The sequence below is a fragment of the Equus przewalskii genome, chromosome 21 (assembly GCF_037783145.1).
Source record: "Equus przewalskii isolate Varuska chromosome 21, EquPr2, whole genome shotgun sequence".
Taxonomy (NCBI): Eukaryota; Metazoa; Chordata; class Mammalia; order Perissodactyla; family Equidae; genus Equus; species Equus przewalskii.
Window position 1 is genome coordinate 22,827,761 of NC_091851.1, and position 24,582 is coordinate 22,852,342.

Genomic DNA, 24,582 nt, shown 5'->3' on the forward strand with positions numbered 1-24,582 from the left:
TCCAGGCCCTCACACCAAAGACCCCTAGTGTCACTGGCCCCTCTCTTCTCTCCCTATACCCATGATCCAGATGGTGGGACCAAGGCTCCAGAGGGCAGCCATTTGCCTCAGCAATTCTGGTATTTGGACGGTACAAGGACAGTGAGGTTTCAGGTCCCTAAACCTGTTCCTCTGATGGAGGCCACGAATACACCCACTCCTCCTGCTTCCATCCAAGGGGGCAGCTGGAGAAGCCCAGAGGTGAGGGCTCAGTCGCTTCTAATCTGTACCCAGGACAGCACCCCATCTCCCCATGAGAGAGATGCTCTCAAGAGTCACCAGGAGACCTCAGAAACCTGGGGGCTCAGAGAGGTCCCTGTTTCAGGTAGGAAATCCAGACAAGGGAATTGGTGCCTGCCTTTCGAGCCTTGGGTTGTCTGAGTCGGGGTAAGGGGTTCCAGGATTCCAGAAAAGCCCTCCCCGCTCTGGGGGTCACCATCAGCTCTGGTCCTTCCCTGTGTGCCTCCTGTGCCCCCTCACCCAAGCTGCAGGGCGGGGGCCGGAGGTAGAGCCACACAGACCTGGTTTTGATTTCCTCTGTCACTCACCCGCCATCTGGAGTCGGAGATAGAGAGCCCCAAACTCTCCGAGCCTGTTTCCACCACTGTGAAATGGGGATAACATTCTGTACCACACAGGATTCAGTGAGAGGATATCTACAAGCCCGGCACAGAATAAATGCCACAAACGATTCCCGATATTAGGACTGCTCCTAATGGGGGCTGCTGGGTCACAGAGTTGGGGGCTGGAGTCAGCCCCTCCAGCCAGCCCAGCCTCACCCTCTGCCTGGTGTCTCTCTTGCTTGCATCCCTCCTCTCTCCCCGCTTCCCTGCTCCCCCGTCCTCTGCCTTCCTGGGAAACTCCCTAAGAAAGTCCCCAGCAGGAGAAGGCCTCATGGGGACATTTCCATCTGCAGTCCCCCACCCCTGCCACACAACCCACAACTATAGCCACCCCACGCAGAACCAGGCATCCTCAGCCCCCAACCATCCAGCAAGCTGATCCTCATCATCACACTGGCTTTATTGGCCCCGAGAGCCACAGAGTAAATCTCAAGGGGGCCCCAGGTCCCCTCACCCCCAAGTCTGTCCAGAGGCCGTGGGGGCTGGCCCAGTGTTCAGTACTCCAATCTTGGCTTCCTGTCCCGATTGTCGTTGGCTTGCAGGCCTGGGTCCTTTGAGAGCCCCCCAGATCCTAGAGCAGGCTCAGCCTGGAGGGTGTAGTTGGCAGGGGCCTTGCAGGGACTGCCCGAGGTCAGATGGGCTTCACTCAAAGAAGAACATTCCTGGTGTCCGGTATAGGCAGGGGGTCAGCCCAAGCGGGTAGCCAGAGCCTCCCTGGACAGGGAAGCTGCCTGCAACCCAGGGTTCCTTGGGGTCAGCTGGCAGGGGCAGTGGGGCCCTGAGTGAGGCTGGAGGGGTGGGTGGTGCAGGGGAGGGGGCTGCCGAGGCCAAGAGGTGCTCCAGGCCTGAGTCGGGCCCCACGCAGAAATTCAGTGCCTGCAGCCGGCACTGGTAGCTGCTCCCAATGCCCGCCTCAGGGGGCAAGATGGGTGTAGGGGCCTTGCTAAAACCCTCAGCCTCAGAGAAGCCAGCAGGAAAGCCAAACGCTGGGCATGGGGAAGACGAGGTGGCCACAGGGAACTCCCCTGGGCCTGCAGGCTTAGGCGTGGGCATCTCTTTGGGCTCCGCGGGTGGCCGAGGCCTGGCATCGGTCGTTGGCGGGCACATGCTGGCTGGCAAGGCCCCCACCAGACCCCCAAAGCTTAGGCCTTTGGGCTCTGGCAGCTCTGGAGGGAATGGGCACTGCCTGCCAGTCGCGGCGTCGGAGACTCCTGGGTCCTGGCTGCTGGCTCTGAGGGGTCCGCGGCGCGCCTTGGCGGGGCCCTTGGCGCCCTCGGCACCTGCCCGCCGAGTGAAGCGGCGGCGGCGGCGCAGGAAGCTGCCGTGCTCGAACATGTCGTGGCAGTCGGGGTCCAGCGTCCAGTAGCTGCCCTTGCCTGGCTTTCGGTCATCGCGGGGCACCTTGACAAAGCACTCGTTGAGCGACAGGTTGTGGCGGATGCTGTTCTGCCAGCCAGGCCGGTTGTGGCGGTAGAAGGCGAAGCGGCCCATGATGTAGCGGTAGATGCCGCTGAGCGTGGCCCGCTGCCCCGGGGAGCTCTGGATGGCCATGGCAATCAGGGCTATGTAGCTGTAGGGAGGCTTGGTCGGCTCAGCCGCAGGGGCCAGGGGCCCGGGTGGGGGCTGCTGCTGCATGCTGGCCGGGCTGGCGGCTGCCGGGACCACAGGGGCCAGGCACGGCGTCCAGGGCTGGTGTCCGGCACAGCCTGCCAGGGCTGGTTAAAAGGCCCACTGGCCCAGCCTCCCAGCCTGGAAAGGCAAAAAGGGGTGGGCCCGCCAGGCTGCCCTCCCTTCCTCCCTCACCCCCCTCCCCCAAGGCCCAAGAGGGGCGGGCAGGAGAGGCCAGGATTGGGAAGCTGTGAGCAGCTGCCAGGGGTGAGGAGATGGGAGGGAAGGGACTGAGACCCTCAGCCCACATGTGCCGGGTGGTGGTGGCTGGGGAGGGACAGGATGTGAAACCGAGCGAGACAGAGACCGAAACAAAAAGAGATGGAGGCAGAGACGTAAAGAGACAGAGATAGCAAAAAAAAGACAGAGAGACAGAGACAAAGAGAGGTAGAGACATAACAAGAGAGAGGCAGGAACACACAGCGAGAGATGGAGGCAGAGAGAGACAGAAAAGATAAAGACACACAGTGCCCAGACACACACAGAAGTTAGAATCACTGAAAGAGAGAAACACAGAAATCTACAGAGAAAGAGGGAGATGGAGAGAGACACAGGTACAGACACAAGAGAGGGCGGGCAGAGAGACACGCTGACGAGAGACGGGGGATCTAAGTGGCTGAGCTGGGGAATGGGGAGTCTCCGTGAGAAAAGCCCCAGGGGCCTCTCCAGTCCTCTCCTCTAGTTCCCCTTTCCTCCTCTCCTCCTCCCACCAGGCCTCTGGTCTACTTTCTCCTCCCCGCAGTGCAGAGCCCTCGAGGTCACACCATTCCCTGCCCTCCTAGCCCTGGGGTGTAAGCGGGGAGGGGAGCCTGGGATGATGTGGAGGGCCACGGAACTGGGTCTGCTGAGCCCCCAGCGCCCTCTAGTGACTGGTGTGGGGAGGACAGACATCTGGGCAGAGACGTCCACCCTCCCAAGAAGCCTCTCCAGCCAGTCCCTGACCCTGGCTGAGTTTGTTTCCCCAGCGCAGAGCAGGGGTTTAGACCGTCACTCTGAACTGAGGCTCCCCACCAGCTGCAGCCTTGGGCCGGGGGTGCAGCGAAGCCCAGGACAGACAGTCAGGCTTTCTGAAGGGTGGGGCAGCCTCCTCCACACTCTCCTACCCACAAGTAACTGAGTGGGCGCTTACTGTGCGCCACTCTTCGTGCCAGGCCACTCACATCCCCTCCTTACATTTACTTCTTGGACCAATCCTGCTCCAAAGGGCTTCATAGCTTCTTTTGAATGGATGAGGAATTTGAGGCTCAGAGAAGTTAAGTGACTTGCCTGAGGTCACGCGCAGCTAGTAAGTGACAAAGCTGAGATTTCAACCCAGGAGTCTGTAACTCCTTACCACCACCCTTTCTGTGAGGGCCAGGAGTAGAGGACAGTCACTGGGCCCCCACTGGAAAGCAGGCTGTGAACCCCAAGAGAGTAGGGACCATGGTGTTTTGCTCTATGCTCAGTGTCCAGCATTGGCCTGGAACAGAGCAGGTGCTCAATAAACATTTGTTGGATGAATTAGAAGAACAGTGATCTGATGGACTTCTGGCCTTGGTTGAATCACACAGTCCCCCTTCCCCGTAAAAGCGGCTTTTTCATATATCACTAAAAGAGACCTATGATGTTTCCATCTGTGAGAGGATTCCTATAGATAAAGTCAGAAACTAGAAAAGGAAAGAAGTTCTAGATATCTGGAGTGGAAATCAGTGACCTTCCTGCTGAGGCCGGGGCAACTGCCCTCCTGGTGGGCTGCCTCCCAAGGCTCAAGGACGCCCTACAACTTACAGTTTGCAAAGACTGGCCGGCCTGGGGGAGGGCCCGACTCTTGGCTCCCACTTTGGCTTCTGCCTCAGGGTCGTGTTTGGGGGCCTGCCTCAACTTCTCCAAAGACAGCGTCTACAGGTGCTGCTGGTGGTTCAGTGGTCAGCATCCACAGCCCCAGGTTCAGGCCAAGTCCTCTGTTTGGGACCTCCTCCCCCCTCCATCCACACACACCCAAAAGGAAGAGAGAGGGGGCCGGCCCAGTGGTATCGTGGTTAAGTTTGCACACTCAGCTTCAGCAGTCCGGGGTTAGCAGGTTCGGATCCTGGGTGCAGAACCTACACACCACTCCTCAAGTCACACTGTGGAGGCATCCCACATACAAAATAGGGGAAGATTGGCACAGATGTTAGCTTAGGGTCAATCTTCCTCACCAAAAAAAAAAAAGAAGAAGAAGAGAGATGAGTGGCAGGCGGGAGGAAGGGTCTGGAAATTCAGAGCCCCTCAGAGGTGGGCAATTGTTACTGGTTGGCCCCACTCTAAAGAACCCTGAGGATCTAATTATTGGTAAACCCAGCTTTAAGCAAAACTTACAGTGGATCAACCACAGTTAAGGTGTGCTTTTAGTAAACCACTATATGCATGTTGGGCTCTCAGCAAAGAGATGAAGTCTTGTTTCTGATGTAATTGCTGTTTCCAGAACCTCAAGCTTGAGTTTGGTTTCCGCCTGATGCCCTAGGCCCAGCTGCTGGGGCTACGTGCCACATTCCAGGGCTTCATCTCCATGGCTGAGAGGGTGGAGCCGCCATCGGCTTCCACTGTCCCAACCTACCTGGGTGATGGGTGGGGGGAGACCCCAAGACCTCTGGCTCAGTTTGGGCAGGGCTGGGGTGTGGTCTGCACCTTGTGGGGGGCTGACTTTAGAGGGCATGAGGAAGAAGCAGCTGCTTAGGGCTGACTCAGCTGCGTCAATGGTGAGTGATGCCTTGGATGCAGGGCTGGAGACCTGCGGCCCGGGCACCATGGCCGTGGCGCTTCATATGCAGGAGGAGCTCCCGGGCGAAGACTGGCTCCACCTGCAGCGGGGGTTGGGGGACAATGAGCCAACCACCTCGGTTACTGGCACCCTACGTTCCAGTTGGAAGTCCCAGCCCTAGTGACCGCCCCTTCCCCATACGCATGTTTACATACAGGGTCATACAGACCAGCGGTCATGCCGCAGGTCAGGGGCGGAGCTGGGACTGCAGGGAGCAGTGAGGGGCCGTTCAGAGGGGACTGGAGGGTGTGGCTCTCCGCTGGAGTGAGAGGTGACTCACATGGGCCATGATGAGCCGCTCCTCAGGCTGGTCTGGGGGCCCTGGGTACTCCTCGCCAAAGCACAGACGGATCTGGTACTCGGGCTCTGGGTGACCATCCTGCAGGTGGGCGCGCAGTTCTACGGGCACCAAGACTGTGGGGGCTGGGCCAAGACTGGGCATCCCACCTGGTGCCCACTTTGTGCTCCTGCCCCATGCCCACGTCCTGTAAGCCCACCATCCATTGTGTGCCCATGCCCTGTGCCCACTTCCACGTCCCGATGCCTGTCTCATGTCCCCCATCTGTGCCCACTTCCAGTGCTCAGGCCCCTCGCCTTGTGCCCCATCACTCACCTATGCCTATCTTGTGCCCAGTGCCCCTGATGTGAACCCTATGCTTAGCACCCTATGACAACACATGTGCCCAAATCCTATGCTTATGCCCTACACCGAATGCCCCAAGCCTGCCTCGTGCCTACACCTCTCATATGCCTATGTCCATATCTGTGCCCAGCCCTCATGCCCATGTTCGTTCCCACTCCCCATGTTCTGTGTCATGTCCTTTATTTCGATGCCCACCCCATGCCCAGCATCCTTAATTCTATTCCCCTGCGTCCACATCTCGTGTGCCCACTCTCCTCTGTCCACGTCCCTTTGCCCACCCTTGTGCCCAGTCACTCTGCCCCGCGCCACCAGCGGCCCCACCGTCTTGCTCTTACCAGCGAGGAAGCGGCGCGTGTCGAGCAGCTGGCAGGTGCGCTCGCGCTCCAGTTTGTTGGGCTGTGCGCGGTGCGGGGCGAGCGGGCCGCGCCAGTACACGCGGCCCTGGCACAGGCGCTTGGCGAATACGCCCTCGGGCGCCACCCACAGCAGCACGCCGCGTTCCAGGTGCGGCAGCAGGCGCTGCAGCACGCGGGCGCCGGGCGGCGGCTCCGGGAAGCGAACCTGCGCCATGCGCCGCGGCGGCCCCAGCAGGCGCTCGGCGGCGGCGGCGGCCGCCCGCGGGCTCAGACTGCAGCCCTCTGCGGTGCGCGCGGTGGCTTCGCGCACCAGCTCGGCGCCATAGAACAGCCGCACGTGCAGCCAGCAATCTGCAGCAAGGGAAGACGCGGAGCGTGCGCCACGCGTTGGTGGCACCCGCTCGCCTCTCCCCCAGCCAACCGGGCAGGAGACCTCGAGGTCCTCCAGGCCCCACCTCGGGAATTTCTGGCGCTCACTCACTACAGTTGATAATAATAGTTCTGGTAGTAGTGTGTGTGTGTGGCGGGGGTTGGGGAGAGGGGGTAGTAAATAATAGCAGCTTCCACTATAAACGATCTGGTAGCTGAGTTTCAAAAGCATATAGTCTGGAGCCGTCAATGGGGGCCTGACACTGAGGCCCTCCCAGCCCTGGTTTCTGGGATTTTAGGAGCTTCTTCCCAGCAAATATTTTAATGCTGGTAGAAATAATAATAACAATAACAACAAAAACAACAACAGCAGCCTCCCAGAAGAAGAGCCAGTAGGATGCTCGATGGTCAGCGTGGTGGGCTCTGCAGCCGGGCCCTTGCAGTCTAATCTCTCGCTGCCACTTAGGACCTGTGACCTGTTGGTAACTTTCCCAGGGTTCCTAGCTGTGTGAGCTTGGGCAAGGTTCTTAACCTCTCTGTCTGGTTCCTGCGCCTGTAAAGTGGGGGTAATGGCAGTATCTGTCTCACAGGGCTGTGGGGAGAGCTTATTCAGATTTCTTACCAGGGTTGCTGAAGTCCTCAGGGGGCGAGGGGCTCCAAGGGTGTGCAGGGTCCTGTGCCTGGTACCCTGGGGAAGGAGGGGGAGCAGTCAGGTGCCACCTCACCCTGGGTCCCTCGACCCCTAGATCAAGGGCTCGGAGGAGGCGGGGGAGGGGGCAGGGGTGAGTGAAGAGACCCATTCCTTACTGTGGTCAGCCAAAGGGCCCAGGAGCAGGGTGGTTGGTGGCAGGGAGCCCTGCTGGGCCAGCCCCCTAGGCTGCTGCTTGTCCTTATCCTCTGTGGCTAGTTCGGAGCCATCCTGAGCAGTGGGAGAGAGGGTTATGAAGGTGGGAGAGGAGACCTGTGGGCCACAGGCGTTCCCACACTGTCTGCATTGGGGCAGAGGAGGTCTGGACAGACCGAAGGCCAGCTGGGGGTTGATAGGGATTTGAATTTCAGAGCCCAAGACTCCCCCCACCCTCCACAGAGGTAAAGAGAGAGTTGATGGCGTTGTTGGAGATGATAGGGTCAGAGATGAAGTTCACTGTGATAAGGAGAGAAGTTCTAGGAGTGAATGAGGAGATGGGGAACAAAGGTGATAGAGATGGGGGGACAGAGCAATGGAATGGATGCTGATGGGGGCAGTGGGCACAGTGAAATGGACCAGGCTGATGGGGAGATGGGCACAGAGCAATGTACCATCGGTGATGGGGGAGAGGTGATGGGGTGGAGATAATGAGGGCGATACAGACAGGGTGATGGAGATAGAGATGATGGGGTGATGGCAACTCTCTATAGTGAGGGAGCTAGAGGTGATGAAGGTAAAAGAAATACGTGATGGAACTGGATCTGAAGGGGTGAGTGGGGACAAAGTGATGGACTCAATGATGATAGGGGAGAGGGGGTGAATTTGGAGAAAATAGGGTTGATGCTGGACAGAGTGATGGAGCTGAAGATGATGGAGGTGATGGGAACAGTGAGGGAACCAGAGATGATGGAGGTGAAGGGAATAGAATGATGGAGCTGAAAATGACGGCAGAGATGGAGTTGAGGTATGAGGATAGTGATAGAGCAGGAGCTGATGGCAGGGATGAGAAAAATGTGCCAGAGATCACTGGGAGGGTGGTTTGGGTGAGAAGTGACCAAGCTGGCAAGGCTGCCGAGGCTGGAAGGACACACTGACCTGGTCTGTCCTGCAGGCCAGCTCCGTCACTTCTCCAGGGGGCTCCGCCTGGCTCTGGAGAATGCCCTTCTCTTGAGGGGGAGCACAAGCCCTGGTAACTGGATGGAGGGAGAGCCTGTTGTTCCGTGGGCCCCAAGGGGGACCCCCTCAACTGAGATGGTCACAGACAAGAGTACCCCGGCCCACTGCATGATCTTAGGCAAGGCCCACCTCTCTCTGGGCCTCAGTTTCCTCCTTATCAAATGGGGAGATAAACTGGGTGGTCTAAGTGTCCTATGTTTACCAGCCCTAGAGTTTAAGCTCAATAAGTCCACCATTTCCCATTTTACAGATGGGCAAAGTGAGGTCTTTATTGCCCAGAGAGCCATCCTCAGCCACTACCTCCAGGGGCAGGATGGTACCTGGGCCATCGGTACCGTCGGACACAATCCGGTAGACCTTGTAGGGGTTGGAGATGTCCAGCTGGCTGCGCGCATGCACCTCACAGAAGTCGGCGCTCTTGTTGAGGGCACAGCGGAGCCGCGTCTTCCAGGTGGAGGGGTCGTCCTTGTCAATGCCCTCTACGTGCTTGCCCTTGTATATGGCCCAGGCCTGGGGATGAGCAGGGGGACTTGGGGAGGAGTGGCCTGGGAGAGGGGGCCGGTGCCATGCAGAGGGGTGAGGGCCTGCCTTGCCCCCCACCCACCTCTCTCTCCCTCTGACCCTCTGTCCCTCCACCCCTCCATGCTTCCATCTCTTCCTCCCTTCCTCCATCCAACACAGGTCCCTTGAGTCCCTGCGATGTGCTAGGCCTGAGTTAGGGACTGAACTGGGAACAAGACAGACATGTCCTTGCTCTCAAGGAATTCAAGTCTAATGGGAGAATACGGCTGCAAACAGCTGAATGCAAATAACTATATTCCAAATTATGGATTGTGATAGATAAAAAATAAATAGGATCATGGGGTATAAACTAATGGCAGTGATTTGCTAACTGGTAAAACTGATAAAACTAAATCCCCATCTATTGCCACATACAAAGTAGACCCCAGACGATTAAGAAACCAGAACTAAGAGGTCAAACTGTAAAATTAATAGAAGATAATGTAGGAGGAAATCTTCCAGGGGCAGAGAGTGCTTCTGAAACAAAACTTGAAAGGCATGAACTATAAGGCAAAAAGCGTTTCTGCATAAGGCACGTCACAGTCTCCTGTGCTTAGGACACTAGACAGCGCTTCAGCACTATGCTGGGGACCATTTCAAACCACCATTTGAAATCACCAACAAAAGGAACAAAAATATTAAAACACGGCACTAAATAGACTGAAAATGACGCTTGTTGACAGTAGGAGAGCTAAAACTAAAAGGCAGAGCGTGCCCTTGTCCAACCTCAGCTGGGAATGTGCACGTCCAGTGACTCAGTTTTTGCCGTTCTGAACACGTCTGTGAGCGGCTGCAAAAGCACCCTGAGTATTGATTTGGGAGATTACAAATTTTAGCAAGTAAGTGAATTTGCAAATATGGAATTCATGAATAATGAGGATCAACTGTATGTGGCAGGGGAAAGGAGAAGAGGAATTGAGGAAGAAGAGACAGACTGAAGCTGGATCATGAATGTCCTTGGAGGCCAAGCTTTATCCCGTGGGCTTTGGGGGCACTAGGAGGGTGAGAAACCAGGAAGTCACATGAGTCTGTCAGCAGTGGGTTGAGGGATGGGTGAAAGCAGCCAGAGGGATGGGGAGGGCCAGTCCCAGAATCTCCCTCCTCCGAACAGCACCCAGTCTTCAGGGACAGGCCATGTAACCATCTGTATAACACTTATGGAGCACCTTCTGGTGGCTAGGCACCGTGCTCATGGTCACTACCCTCGAGCAGCAGGAGGGAGTCTGCTGGAGGAGACAGTCTCATACAAGGCACTTATAATTCGCAGGGAAAGGCGTTCCAATGGAGGAAGCAGAAGGAATCAGGGATGACTTGGGAGAAGCACTGAGCTGGAGTTTAATAAATGCACTGAATACATGAGTGCTTCAGGGGAGGCTCTCTTGAGCACGAGACGTTGAAGCTGAGCACAATGGAAGTTGGCTAGGTGAAGGCGAAGAGGAGTGGGTGTTCCAGGGAGGAGAACAGCACATGCAAAGGTCTAACGGTGAGGGAGACACAAAGCGCTTAGAAACTGAAAGAACTGTCAGGCTGGCTCTAGAGTTGGGGAGCAGAGGGAGTGGAGACAAGGAGGCCAGAGAGGGGCAGTCGATGGCACGGCTTTGAGGCCATCATAAAGAGTTGGTGGGACTTTAATCACAAGGGCAATGGGGAGCCATGGAAGGATTCTGAGTAGAGGAGTTTCAAGGCAAGATTTACATTTAGAAAGATCCCTCTGGAGGCCTGAGGGGAGAGCTAAGGGACTGGGGAAGCAGGGAGCTCCGTGAGGTCACTGCAGTTGACCTGGTGAGAGATGGTGGAAATGGGTCCAAGCAGATGGACTGAAGAGATCTGCAGGGGACATCAGCAGGCCTTGGTGACAGAGGAGAGTGAGACTGGAAGAGAGGGGAGCAGCTGGGGTTCAAGTGCCTGACTCTGGGGCCTGGGTGGCAATCGGTGCCATTTCCCATTTTGGGAAACACAGCAGCCGCAGAGGTGAGCTAACGAGTGTGGCATTGAGGGCATGCTGAGTTTGAGAGGTCTGGGGGCCGCCAGACCAGCAGGCTTGGGGTTCCACGCGGAGGCTGTGGAAGGGGAGAGTGGGACATGAGGAGGGAGACGCAGGGGTGAGTGCTGGGAGCTGCGAAAGAGGAGGGGAGGAAATGGAGGCTGGGAAGCAGGGGCCAGGGAGGTAGGAGGAAAATGGGGGACACTGGGGGCGGGTGGGAAGCAGAGATTCTGGAAACCGAGTGAGATGTTTCAAGGAAGAAGGCAGGTCCACCAGGCCCAGACCCACTCAGAGGTGAAAGAAGATGAAGACCGTGATGGCATCCTTGGATGTGACAACTGGAGACATTAGCAGGAAAGGCAGAAGCCGGACGAGGGTGGTGGTAGCGAGAAGGAATTGGGGGGCTACGAGTGAGGGAGCTGATGACCAGGAGACCGTTTCCAGGCGCCTCACCCTGGGAAAGGAGAAGGCAGGCCAGAGGAGCAGGAGTCAAAGGCACTGCCAGTGTTTGGGGTGTGGCAGTGGCTGATAAGTGGTTGGTTCCTTATAGCTCACGGGAGAGATTCCAGAGTTTAAACGTTGATGGGAAAGAGCGAGCAAGTTTGGAGGACAGTAACGATGCCTGACCAAAGGGAAGGCATCCCGGAGGAGGTCCCTGAGAAAGGCTGGGGCTGAGAAGCACAGAAAATGTCCCCAAGTTGCCGGGTGGGTGGTTTAGCGTGAGAGGTTGAGGGAATTCCCATGTGTGATGTCTGATTTCCCCGTGGAGAGGGAGCAGAGGCCCCCTGAGAGGTGGGGCGGTGCGGGTCACGCAGCCGTGGTGATTCCCTTTTAAGGGGGTGTCTGAGGGTCTCCCGCCTGTGCAGAGCACTACCCTCAACCCAGAGACAACTGAGGCCAAGGGCCGAGCGCGTGGCCCCAGGTCACACAGCGCGTCGGTCGGTCCTGGCGCTGGGACGGTGCGCGTGCAGAGCCCGCCCGGGGTGCGGCCGGGGACCGCCCCCCACCCCCTTACCCTGAAGAGCGCCGCGTCCTGCTGCGCCCGGTAGCCCTGCTTGGCTGCGTGCTTCCAGGGGATGCGGAAGAGGGTCTTGCCCTCGTCCTCCCAGCGCAACCCTGCGTAGCGCCCGCTCTCGATCTGCGCCACCAGCCAGTCGCGGAGGCGCAGGGGCCCCCTGGCTCCCACCATGGGTCGCCTGCCGTCGGGGACCTTCTCCTCCTCTCTCCGCCAGGGGTCGCCGGCCATTTGGGGAACGCACTGTGACGGGGGTCGGGTCTGGGGCGCGGCGACTGGACCCCAGAGCGATAGGGGATCGCGAGGACACCTGGCTGGCGCGCGGAGGCGGGCGAAAGCGAAAGTCTGGGCAGCCGGTTTCGCTTTCCTTTCTGCCCCCTCTCCCGGGACGCCCTTCCCTTTCGCCCCTCCCCGTGTAGCCTGGCCAGGAGGGCGTCGGGCCTCGCGTGGGGGCAGCTGAGGGCTGCGTGGTTGGCTAAGACCCAGTGGAAGGTATGGCGTGGGGTAGCCTGGGCTCTGTCTCTCCAGGGAGGGGACCCAGACGGGCACCCAAAGGCGTCCCTTGCCCCACCCTGCACCTGTTCTCTGCTCTTCCCAGCCTACTGGAAACCTGTCAGTCTCTTCTCAGGACCCGGACTGCAGAGGTTGGAAAGGACCAGTACCTCTGAAATGAAGGCCCTTCAGAACTGGGAGGCAGAGACCAGTCTAAAACGCACACTCCTGGCCTCCATCCCAGACCTGCAGAAGCAGATTTCCTGGGCAGGAAGCCCGGGAGCCACATTTTAACGAGTCCCTCCATGGGATTCTGATTCCCGTGGTCCATAGGCCACACTTGGAGAAACGTTTCCTTAAACATTGGGAGATCTGGGTTACTGACAGCTCACCACAGAGCCGGGCCTGGCTAAAGCCTTTCCTGCAGTGTGGCAATTGTTTCTCATGTGAGATGCTATCATGACCTATTTTATAGGGAGGAAGACTGAGGCTCAGAGAGGGCAAGGCCCAATAACCAGGTCACAGAGCTGGTACATGGGGGAGCTAGGATCTCAACCTGTGTCTCTCTGCCCCAGGGCCAGGAGCCCAAACAGTGCCCCACACTGCCTCCCGACAGCTATACCTGGAGTTTATGGATTCCTCTCCGGGTCTGTGACACGCCCCACCCCCACCCTCAATGTAGACATCTTCATGTCTATGTATTTGTCTAGGCTTTGTATCTTTCATTAAATTGTCAAAGGGGGTGTGTGATACGAAAGAGGTCAAGTAGCTCAGGCTGCTCCACCCTGTGCTGTGTACGTGGGGAAACTGAGGCTCTGAGAGAGAGAAACCACCCTTCAGTTAGTGGACATAGGGCTGGACACCAAGCCAGCGTTGACCAGTGGCCGGTAGCACTGTCCCTCCTGTGCGTGTGTCAGACGGTCCTTCTTCATGCTCCCACCCTCTGTCCTCACGTGCCAGCAGCCACTCAGTTCTGACACGTCTACAGTGACAGTCGGGATGCAGACTCAGGCCTGCAGGCCTCCGATGGGGCACAAAGCATTTCATATGATTACATACGAGTCCTAATTGTATCTGAGCAGGAGTCCTGAGTGTGTCAGACAATCTCTTCCTTTTTCTAGGTGACAGAGTGTGGCAATTAAGAGGATGGGGTCCACAGCCAGATGGCCAAGAATCAAATCCCAGCCCTCCCCCCCCCACCCTCAGCTGATGACCTTCAGCACCACCTCCGTTTCCTGGTCTGTCAGCAACGCCCCCCTCATCGGGTTGCTTGAGGATTAAATGAGATGCAAGGACAGTGTTTAGCACATTGCCTGGCCCCTAGTGAGCGCTCAGTAAATGTGTGCTATTATCGTTGTCGTTGCTGAGTCAGAATGTGGTAAAAGTAATGAGAGAAGGAGGGGAGAAGTGAGAAGGACCTGGAACATCAGAGCAAGGTGCTCTGTTTTGTCCTATCGACAATGGGGCCGTGGAGGCTTTTAAATAGGGGGGACACCAGCAGAAATAGAAAGGTGTTTTAAATCCAGTGGATGGTGGTGGCACTGCTGACCAGCCAGGAGGACCACTGGTGAGTCTGGCCACCTTGCTCTTTATGCACAATCTTACCTCAGGGACTTTTCACTTACTGTCCCCTCTGCCTGGAATGCTCCCCTGAGAGAGCAAAATGGTTCACTCCCTCATTACCTGACATTTTTTTGTTTATCTCTTTGTCTGGTGTCTTTCCTACCAGAATGTAGGCAACTGTATCCCCAGGGCCCAGCACAATGCCTGGCACACAGTAGGTGCTCAACGAACATCTGTTGAGTGAATTCAGAGTAGGGGGCTGGGCAGCAGGTGAAGGTTCTTTCATCCATCCTCCCCCCCCCATGCCACCCCCCCCCCCCCCCCCCGAGCCCTGAACACGTGCTGCTAGCTATTAGATTATAGCTAGTTCAGGCCCCTGTCAACTTCAGGTTCATTTCAGTTTAGGAAAAGTCTGCTCCAATGACCTCCCTTCATTCTTGGAGTAGTCTGCTGCTTTCTAGGGCTGCCTTGAGGCCCTCCCTCCTCAGTGGCTGCCCTGGCCTTTAAACTCTGGATGGGAAGGGTCATTCCCACTAGCTGGCAGGGGATCCTCCTTGCCAGTAACCTCCAAGACCAGAAGGAGCTGCTTCTTAACAACCATCATGGGACTCAGACTGCCTAGGTTCAAATCTAGTCTCCCCTACTTCATCTGTGTGTCTTCAGGCAAGGTCCCTGACCTCTCTGAACCTCAGTTTCCTCTCGAGGATTAGGTGCACTCATGTGTGTAAAAGGTCAGGTGTCAGGGAGGCACTAGTTACCTCACTAGCTAGTATTTGTCAATAGGAAAGGGGAAGGAGCTGGAGGGGAGAACGCGGCATCAGGGAGGACGAGAGGGGCTCAGAGATGGGGGGTGGGGGTTCAGAGAGAAGGGGGGACTGAGGGGTCTCTTCAGGAGACCAGGGCTGGGGAGAGATGGAGGTGGGGTCAGGGAAGAGGGTAAAGTCTCAGAATTCAGCCCTGCAGACTGCAGTTCAGGGAGGCAGGCAGACCCCCTCCCGTCCTGGTTTCCTGCAGGCTCCCGGCCCCTGGCAGTCCTGCTGCCCCGCCTCTGCTGAATGACTGGGAGGCGCTCAGACAGGCAGCTTCTGTGTCTCTTTAATATCCTCTAGGCCCATCCAACCCCCACCCACCTACCCACTCCCACTTCTGCCGCCTTGAAGGGTGGAGGCCTGGGTGCCCCCTCCCCCAGCCCAAGGACTAAGGCACCAGGTGGCTGCAGCAGGCCGGCCCAGACGCAGAGACGCACAGATGGAGGACACACTGACTGCAGACGCAGACAAGCAAGGCGGGCATGGGGGCAGGGGCAGGGATCAGGCCGCCGCGGGACTCCCACAGGCTCTGGGCCCGTCCTGGAGGCCTTGGGAGGCCCAGACAGCCCCCGATGGGGACCAGTAGGGAGGAAGAGGGGCGCCACGACGGGGCGGGCTCCTCACTTGCCGCCTTTGCGGGACAGACACCGCGGGAGGCAAGAGAAAGTCTGCTTGACGCGCGCCAGCAGCGGCAGCGGCCGGTGGGCTTCCCGGGGCGACCGCGGCACCAGGCGCTGCAGGGTCCCCTCGGAGGCCGCAGAGTGCGGCGCGGGGGAGGCGGCCGAGCTGGCAGAGCCCTGCCGGCAGCGTTTGCACAGCGGCAGCAGCGCGCGCACCTCCTCCTCGTCGCGGAAAGGGCTCTCTCCGAAGCGCTCCTCCAGCTGTCGGCGAAGCTGGCGTGGGGACGTAAGGCGGGGCGGGGGTCGGTGCCAGGCTGCCGGCCGGTCCGGTCCCCAATCCTCACAGCCTCCGCTCTTCTGCGAGCTTACCACACCTCGCTAAGCCCCTCCCATTCCTAAGCATCCTCTTAGCCTCCCTCCTGAGTTTCCATCCCCTTCATTGAGCCCGCCTCCCCTATGAGTCCCCTCTCTCTCCCTGAATCCCCTTCCCCTTTAACACTCCATCTTCCAGACCTGCTAAAGTGACCCCCACCTGCACAGTGAGGACCACCTTATACCCTCCCTCCGCAGCAACTCCACTCAGGCAGGGCCTCCTCCTCACCTGCCTCCTTCCTAAGGCAGCCTTGCAGATAGGCGTCTGGGTACCAGCCCGCCCCCTGAGGAGAGCCTTCCTGAACTTGTTGCTTCTCCCTCTCTCTCTCTCTCTGTGTCTGTCTCTCCCTCTCATCCCTTTTTCCCAGGGAGGCCTCAGTTCCTGACATTTCCCTGTGCCATTTGCCCAGCGGGCATAAGAGACGGAACTGCTTTGGCCTCCGGAGACTCGGGGATGGACGGTCTCCCCAGAGGAGCCAAACTCAAATGCCTTCAGGGTCCAGGCTTGTAGAACAGGCAGTGCTGGGACCTGGTCTAGCTCAAAGGCATTCAAATTCTAAATTAAAAAAGAAAACACCTGGCTGGCCAAACAAATACACCTAGATTAGCTCAAGGGCCACGAGTTCGAGACCTCAGAAAAATCTGCTGCGAAGTCTGAAGCACTGGCCGAATTCTGTCCAGTCGGTGCTCGGCTCAAGTGGGCGAAGAGTTTCCCACCCCACCCCAGCCCTGCCCCAGCCCCTACCTTCCCGGAATTGCCCCAGCCAAACTCTTCAAGCTGCTGCCTAAAGCCTGGGTTGGGGTTGGCGATGGGCCGAGTGGCCTTGATGGCTTCAAGCACGTCCCGCCAGCCGAGCCCCGTCACCGTCATCACATATGCCGTCACGATGGTGGTGCTGCGGGAGATGCCTGCAAAGCTGGGAGGCCCCCCCACCCCCGGGCTTCAGGTAAGGCCCAATCTCCTCTGTGCCCGCCAAGCACCCCGTCCCCACCTCTTGCCTCTTGAGCTCCAACCACAAGGAACCTGCCAGGACCTGTCTTCCCACCTCCAGGCCTTTACCCATGCTGTTCCCTCTGCCTGGAGAATCCCCCAAGCATTCTCCCACATTAAAGGCCTGAGTGAAACATCATTTCATGCATTCACTCAACAAACATTTCTTGATCATCTGTTATTTTTCAGATACTGGGGATAGATGGGGGAATAAAACAGACATGGTCTCTGCCATTCTGGGGCTTCCAGGGTGGTAGGGGGGACAGACACTAACCAGGGAAACAATTTCAGGTGGTGCTAACTGCTTTGAAGATGAGTCGGGCCTAGGAGATGGTACAGGAAGAGTATTAATCTAGTGGTAGGAGGGCAGGGATGGGGAGGATGAGGGAAGGGGTTCCCAAGGAAGTGACATCAAGCTGAGTCCTGAAAGATGGGGATTCTGCGCAGCAGGTAGGAAGATATAAGGTGGGAGCCTGGTGGATGTGAAGAACAGGGAGACGGCCAGTGCAGCTGGAGCAGGGGAAAGAGGGAGAGAGGGGGAGAGACGAGGCAGGAGGGAGCTGAGTGTATGGCTGGGGCTCCCCCAGAGCCGCCCTGAGCCGGGCATAGGCTGGGTTCTCAGTGAGAAGTTATGGAATGAATGACATCAACTGGGCCAGGGGCCCCTGGGAAGAGTCAGGGGTCCTGCCTCCCAGCCTGGGGTTCCCCACCACCCTGCACTATCGCCTCAAAGGCCTGGAGGGGAGGAGAGGACTATTGGAGGGTGCTGGTCTACCTGCGTGACCTCACCTAGTCCTGCCAATAGCCTGTCAGGTCAGCATTCTTCTCCCCATTCTACAGATGAGGAAATGGAATCTCAGGGAGAAACAGCCATGGCCATGGCCACACGGCGGGGAAGGGATAGGGCCCTGATCTGAGCCCTTGACCGGCCTCTGTCAGACGAATGGTGGACTGTCAGGCATTGTGATGGGCTGCAGAAGATCTGTCACAGGCTCCTCCTTCCCCAGAGGATGAGTGTGTGTTCGGGACTTCCTTCCTCTCCCCCCAGGCCCCTCTTAACTCACCAGTGCACAAGGCAGTTCCCCCCACTGAGGCGGCAACAGTGGATGAAGTTGATACATTCTTTGAAGTGCTTCTTGCTGGAGAAGAAAGCAAGAGGGTGGGCAGCGCTGGGGGGCAGGTCTCCTAGGAGTTGTCCCCTTCCCCATTTATGGGATGGCAAGAGACAAAGCGCCCCGGGGTCCTCCGGTCAGCTAGCACGTACAGTGAGCAGGGGCCAGTACTATCCCACGAGGAGGGGGTGTGTGTAAAGCAATAAGGGGGCGTTTCAGGCAGTAGGAGGGCCAATAATGGCAAATCCTACCACAGGCAGGAGCACCTCTCCAGTGGGCCCTGTGGATTCTATTTTCATGGGTGGTTTATCTTGACCTTTGAAGGAAATGGGAGGGAGGAGACACAGGAGTCCCACTCCTCTGGACTCTGCAATCAGAGCACCTGGGGACAATGGTGGTCAGCACGAGGCCAGGAGCAAGACTCCCAAGGGGCAGGAGTGTCTTGTCTGGGTCCTTCCCAGGCTGGGAGGGACTGCTGCTAATAACATGAACAAAAGTCCTGCTTTCTGAGCCCCCATTACACTCCAGGCCCTGTCTGCGACTCTCCGTCTGTGCTATCTGATCTTTGAAAGCCTCCTTGATGCTGATCGCACCCCTATTTCCCTCTCGGGGAGGGGAAGCGATTTTTCCAAGGTCACACAGCAAGTAAATGGCAAAGCCTGGCAAGAACCCAGATGTCTGAACTCCAAGGCCAGGAACAGGCTGAGCCTAACCCTTTCAAATCCTTTGGGGCATCAGATCTGTTCTCCATTAATTCTGGGAGGTTAAGACTCTTGGCCAGGGGCATAGGCAAGGGCATGACTGAGACCGTGGCAGACCTGGGTCTGGGTGACCACCTGTGCTGGGATCTTAGGACAGAGTCCTCTTTGTCCTCCCTCCACCTCCCACTCTCCCTACCGCCACCACAGGAAGTAGCTGTCTGTCCATCTGTCAGTCCGTCTAGGAGAACTTACATGGGTACCTCAGGGGTGTCGGCCACCGGGATGCGAAGGTATGTTATGTCCTGAAAATAAAAAACACGCACGGGCAGTGGGGGGACCCTTGCCTGTACCCCCTTACCCAAGCCTGGGCTGCCCAAGCACCTCATGACCCAAGGCCAGTTCCTGCCCCTCTCTGGACCACTGTCATCCTCTCTATCCCAAGACAGTAGACACCATCTCCTAGTGTCTCCCAGCTCTGACCATCTGTGGTTCCAGAATCTTCTGAGGGGATGGAATCCTAAACCCATAGGTGACTTGGGCACGAGGACTTGATAAAAAGGATCCAGGGACCTTTTATTTAATAGCCGGGAAAGGGCCACTTAAAGTGGCTCCCCTCCAAATGAGGATTACAAAAATCATACTGTAAGAAGGGAAAAGCAGCTTTTATCATCTTGAAAAGAAACAAAAACTATGAACATAAGTTTAGAGTTCATGAAGTGTGGTTATAAAACTATACGCTAATTATTAAAATAATCAAGGAATGAATTGTCAGTAATTTCTCCAACAAACTTTCTACAACATCCTTCACTTTATGCTTAACTGTCACACAAGAGAATCAAGAGGATTTCTGCCCACTGCCCCAAGAATCACTTTTCTCAAGGACCTCTCTTAATCCTTTGATATTCAAAGGGCTCTTTTCCAGTGTCTGTCCCGGCCCCCCACCCCACCCCCACCCCCCCCATCCAGTGGCTAAGGGACCCCCGGCCAGGTCCTCATTGGTTAATGGCTTTGTGTGACTCCAGCCCTTCTCTCACTCACTCCCCAAGGGCACGCAATCCTGCATCTTTTGCAAGGTTTGCAATTTCACTTTGCAACACATTTGGCCTTGGGTTTGCAGGGCATTATCAAACTGACTGGTAAATTCACTGATGGATGGGGATGAGGAGGGCGAGTGCTTGTGAGCAGAGGGCGGGCCTGTTAGAGCAGGGACTCGTTTTGCAAGCAGTCATTTCATTAGTAAATACACTCATAACTTGACAACCTTCCCCATGCAATCTGGAGTAGGCATGACTGCGTACTCCAAATACTCCAGAACGAGCCTGCCCTGGGCAGCAAAATCAGACTCCATTGATCTGGAAATTTCTTCTTTGAAACACACTGAGAATCACAGATTATTGGAGGTGGTTCATAGAGACACTCAAATCTGACTCACGGGGAAACTAAGGCCCAGAGAGGGGAAGGACCCTGTCCAAGGTCACACAACAAATCTGTGACAGAACCTGTTCTGGATCTCAGATCTCCAGAGCCTGTCCCACAGTTCTTTCCTTTCATCAAGTGACACAAACTCTAACAGATAAGGAGGAAGGCACTCTGTTTAAGGGATAAGAATATGATTAACTTTGTTATTATAGCAGCTGTAATTTATTGAGTACCTAATATGTGACTCCCAACAACTCAGTGAGGTTGGTACTGTTATAAAATTCCCCTTTACAGATCAGGCAACTGAGGCTCAGAAAGGTGAAGTCCTGTGCCCAAGGTTACAGAGAGAATAAGTAGTGAAGCTGTGAACGTGGGCCTCCTGACTCCAGCACATGAGGTCTGGATTTCCTACGTTCCTCCTCTGAGTCATAACCCCCTCACTCCCTCTTTTCCAGGACTCAACAATACCAGCACCAACTCTTCCAGCAGGGGCCAGGCTTTACAGTGTGAAAAGCATCTTCCCTACCTGCAGCCCCTTTGCATCCTCACAATAGCCCCCTGGGGGCTGCCCCTCTGGAGGCAGAGGGATCGGAGGCCCAGAGAGGTGAAGTCACAAGCCCTAGGTCACACAGCAAGACACAGAGCCCAGAATCATCCATTTGGAGTCATTTATTCAGTTGGGCAATGGGAAGCCCTTGTGGGGGCCTTTTTATGGTTCAGTGTGAGCCCGCTAGGGCCAGATGGCCTGTGTTAAAATTCCAGCTCCTTAACTTCCTGACCTTAGGCAAGTTAAACGTTACCTCTCTGGGCCTCAGTTGCCAAATAGGGATCAAATAGGGATGCTAACGTAAAACAGGCCAGTTTTTAATTGAAGGAGTTTGTATGGGTCAGGAAGGCAGTATAGGACCTGGCACATGACAGGTACTTGATAAAGGAGTGCTGTGGGGGTCTGAAGCCCCCTCCCCACCTATGCGCAGCCCTGGCATGGGGGGAAGGACTACCTGCAGCAGAGGCTGGGGTGACTCATGGATGGAGATGATGTGTGTGATCTTATTCCGGCCCAGCTGATCCGGGTCTTTGGCATCTGAAAGAAACAGGATGCTTAAGCCAATCCGGCAGGTGTGACTGACATGTTCCTGACGGCCAAGTGAGGCGGGAGCTCGCTGCCCAGCTCTCCTCCTCACCTTTCTCTCTCCACCTTGGCCCATCCTCCGCCAGCTCCCCACTCTTTCATCACCTCCTGCTCTGGCATGACAGGTCCCACCACACCCCTAGGCTTCAGTCTTGCCACCGGGGTGCCCACAAGTAACAGCTCAACATCTCCCTGGCCTTGCCCATTCTGTTCTTTCCATCGCAAACACGCTTCCCTGGCATATCCTTGACCTGGCAATTCTACTTCTAGGAATCTGGTCTACAGAAGGGTTCACTCACAGAGAAAGCTGTGTGTAGTGGACGATGTTCTCTGCAGCACTGCTTGTAACAGTAAACACCTCAGAAACAGTTAAAAATGGAAACACCCTAAATGTCCATCAAAAAAGGATTGGACAAATAATGATAGATTCATACTTGAACACTGCGCAGCCACTAAAATGTTCTCTTATGTGCTGAGGTGCAAGGATGTCACAATATATTATTAAATAGGAAACAGGTTACAGAACAGCATGCAGAAGAGGTTTCCATTTTTGTTTTAAATATTCTATCTGTATCCGCAAAGATCTGTGAAGCTGACCCAGGGATATACTGCACGTTGCCATCAGTGGTCATCTCTAGGGGCTGGATCTCCATCTGCAGACCCTTCACTGTCAGAGTAGATGACACACATCCCCTCTATCTCCATACGTCCACTTCCTCATTCAGCACATTCACTGAGTGTTACCATGTGCGGCCTTGACTGGCACGGAGGTATAGGGTCCTGGCCCCTGTCCTCATGGGGCTACACACTTAAAGAGGATTCCAACTTTACTGAGCCAAATACTGAGAAATCAAGCGGCTTCGACTGCTGAGGTAGCTCCCAGGGATGAAGGGATCAGGGTTTACGGGAGAGGAGCACCTAAGCCCAGTGGGGAAGTGGGGGATGGGGAAGGCCCTGCCCCGGTTCAGACGCCCCTCCCTCTCTGAAGCTTTCTTTGACTCCGCAGATGGAAGTGACTTTTCCTACCTCGGGTCCGCCAAGCCCCAGAGCAGTCCATCTCTTAGCACAGGCCTGGGACAGGACGGGGCCATAGCCTCGGGACAGAGTGGGCAGTGCTCACCAATGAAGTTTCCGAGGTAGAAACTTCTACCTCTGAGGAGGAGGTGGCGGGGCGGGGGGAGGGGCGGGGGAGGGTTCCCAGCTTCCCAGCCAGAAGCAACACCTCCAAACAGACTCCCCACCCCGAGCCTCAGTGCCGGAAGAACCCTTCGAGGTGGGTGGGCCTTGTGCTGAGGCTCGGAGCAGGTGCAGACTTGCCCAGTGACTAGGGCTCTTAGCCCTTTGCACTGGGGACACTGCAGGGCCCACGTGCCCCTTAGTCCTCATGAGCTCTCTCCCCCTCCCAGCTTGGCATTGCTCCCCTGGCCCCAGCCCCATTCCTGAGCGTGTCCAAGGTGCGTGGGCCAGAGTGTGGATAGTGGACACAGGCCTGGGACAGGCAGAGTGCCATGGCCTGGGGATGGAGTGGGCAGTGCTCACCGATGAAGTTTCCGAGGTAGAGTCCAGGAAGAACCTGCGGGAGAGACAGCCAGGCTCAGCGGGGCGGGGGCTGCACACCCTCCCACCCAGTGGCTGGGGTCCCGCAGCCCCTCTCCGTCCCATGAAGGGTGTCTGGACCTCAGGAGTCAGGGAGCAATCTCCTCTCTCCCGCGGGCCCAGACTCTCTGTGAGAGGGGTCTGGGGAGGGTAGAAGGGGGGCACCAAGGGAAGTCAGCTTGGGTAGGGGTGAGAGGAGAGAGGCGGGAGGGCAGAGAGACCTATGGGGGGAAGGTAGGAGGAGCACAGAGGAGGGGGCAAGGGGAGAGGCGGACTGGCCAGGAGGGGTGGCCGGGAATGCAGAGGAGGAAGGAGTGGGAAGGCCGGAAGAGGGGAAAGGATAGAGAAACGGCAGCAGAGAGACTCCAAGGAGTCAGAGACAAGCGAGACAGAGACACATGTAGACAGAGATAGGGACTCAGCGAGAGAGTGGGAGTGACAGAGAGCCACAGGAAGACACAGCAAGAAATACAGAGTGACAGAAACAAGCAGAGAGAGAGAGGCACAGGGAGACAGAGACACAGAGATACGGAGCCAGAGAGAGACGAGACAGCCCCAGAGAGACACAGAGAGAGATACAGAGACTCAGCCGGAGCCAGAAGGTCAGAGCCGGGCAGAGCGACCGGGTCGGAGCGGGCGCCGCGCCGGGGCGGGGGCGGCCAGGGCGGGCTGCGCGGTCCCCGCCCCCCTACCTTGGTCATGCCATTCCCCATGATCCCGGGGGCGGGGGTCCGGGCGCACCCCCAGCTCGCCGCCCGGAGCGCGCTCGGGTCACAGCTGCCCTGATGGCCCAGGCCCGGCGCCTGCAGCCTGGCGGGGAGCAGGGGGCCCGGCGTCCGCGGCCCCGCCCAGCCCTGCCCGGCCGCCGCCGCCGCCACCGCCCGCCGACCCCCGGCCTGCGAGGGAAACGATGGTGAAGCCGCCGCTGCCGCTGCCGCCGCCACCGCCGCCGCAGGCTCCTCCTACCCCCTCGGTCATGTGGGCCCCCCCCCTTCGTGGGTCGCGGCGGGGGGCTGGACAAAGCCCCAGTGTGCCGGGCCCAGGGCCCGCGGGACAACGGCAGCTTGTTGGGGCCGCGTGGGGCCGCCACCTCCGGAGGTGGGGGCGGGGGCGCTCCCCCCACCCTGGCACTGTCAGGCGCGGGCGGGGCGGGGGTGGGGGATGGAAAGAGCCCCCAGCTTGGGCTCGGAGACTCCGGTCTCAGTTCCGGCTCTGCCTGGACCTTCCCGCGGGCCCTGGGGCAAAGCACCCAGCTCCTCTGGCCTCAGTTTTCTAGCAGAAACGTGGTGGGGGTTGGCCTTTGACCGCTATGGGTCCTCTGATTTTCATGTTCTGTTTGAGACGAGAAAAGTGGGTAATTCCTTCCTTCTGTACATTTCCTCTCCTGCCCCGCCCCCCAAGCAGGTATCCTACCAGCCAACCATTCTCCTTTGCCGCTCATGCAGCCATCTGTCCTCCCATCCTTCACTGGTCCATCCATCCACCCACCCATCCATCCATCCATCCATCCTCCCATCCACTTTGGCCTCTATGAGGATGGTGCCATCTGGGTCAGCTCTGCTGGGACCAGGCATAACTGCCCCGAGAGGCCCCAAGAAAGCAGAGGTAAATATGAGGAGAGGGAGCTGAGGGAGAGTTACTGTCACCTGGGTCCCTTGAGTAAAGGAGGCTACAACAGGATGTAGTTAGAGGCAACAGTCCTGGAAGGTGAGTCTGGAGACCAAGGTTCCAGGCCTCATTCACCTCTGACCTGCTGGTGAGCCTGGGCAAGTCCCCTTGGGGTCCCAGCTATCCTGTGTGTCTCTGTGTGTTGAGGTGAAGCCCTTCCTGGCTACTAGGACCAAAGGTGAAGAGTGTAAAATAATTGAGACCAG

General features: G+C 57.2%; 4 protein-coding genes across 8 annotated transcripts in view; 1 reads left to right on the forward strand and 3 right to left on the reverse strand.

The window, feature by feature from the left end:
- Nucleotides 1–1,044: 1,044 nt before the first annotated feature.
- Nucleotides 1,045–5,054, reverse strand: FOXS1 (forkhead box S1). Its single transcript, XM_008532554.2, has one exon. It carries the CDS (start codon nt 2,295–2,297, stop codon nt 1,305–1,307), a length of 993 nt encoding a protein of 330 aa, XP_008530776.2. The 5' UTR covers nt 2,298–5,054; the 3' UTR covers nt 1,045–1,304.
- Nucleotides 1,045–12,264, reverse strand: LOC103559172 (interferon regulatory factor 4-like). 2 transcript variants are annotated; one of them, XM_070589082.1, is made up of 8 exons: nt 11,902–12,264; nt 8,662–8,851; nt 8,261–8,358; nt 7,285–7,396; nt 7,100–7,165; nt 6,088–6,459; nt 5,390–5,488; nt 1,045–5,149 (listed from the first exon to the last, which is right to left on the reverse strand). In XM_070589082.1, exons 1-7 carry the CDS (start codon nt 12,130–12,132, stop codon nt 5,412–5,414), a joined length of 1,146 nt encoding a protein of 381 aa, XP_070445183.1. In that variant the 5' UTR covers nt 12,133–12,264; the 3' UTR covers nt 1,045–5,149; nt 5,390–5,411. The 2 variants fall into 2 exon arrangements, with proteins under 2 accessions (XP_070445183.1, XP_070445181.1); XM_070589080.1 differs by having other exon boundaries at nt 5,390–5,508.
- A 2,765-nt stretch (nt 12,265–15,029) lies between these two features.
- Nucleotides 15,030–23,766, reverse strand: DUSP15 (dual specificity phosphatase 15). 3 transcript variants are annotated; one of them, XM_070589083.1, is made up of 7 exons: nt 23,401–23,766; nt 22,652–22,685; nt 20,982–21,064; nt 18,814–18,863; nt 17,813–17,887; nt 16,503–16,674; nt 15,030–15,658 (listed from the first exon to the last, which is right to left on the reverse strand). In XM_070589083.1, exons 1-7 carry the CDS (start codon nt 23,419–23,421, stop codon nt 15,386–15,388), a joined length of 708 nt encoding a protein of 235 aa, XP_070445184.1. In that variant the 5' UTR covers nt 23,422–23,766; the 3' UTR covers nt 15,030–15,385. The 3 variants fall into 3 exon arrangements, with proteins under 3 accessions (XP_070445184.1, XP_070445185.1, XP_008530775.1); XM_070589084.1 differs by having other exon boundaries at nt 23,450–23,575; XM_008532553.2 differs by lacking the exons at nt 18,814–18,863; nt 20,982–21,064; nt 22,652–22,685; nt 23,401–23,766 and adding an exon at nt 17,023–17,071.
- Nucleotides 22,936–24,582, forward strand: part of TTLL9 (tubulin tyrosine ligase like 9) — a 54,436-nt gene continuing 52,789 nt past the window's right edge. The window contains exon 1 of one of the 2 annotated variants that reach the window (XM_070589075.1): nt 22,936–23,310. The gene's annotated coding sequence lies outside the window, so the exon portion shown is untranslated. The remainder of the gene's footprint in view (nt 23,311–24,582) is intronic. The other variant, XM_070589074.1, reaches the window with a different exon arrangement.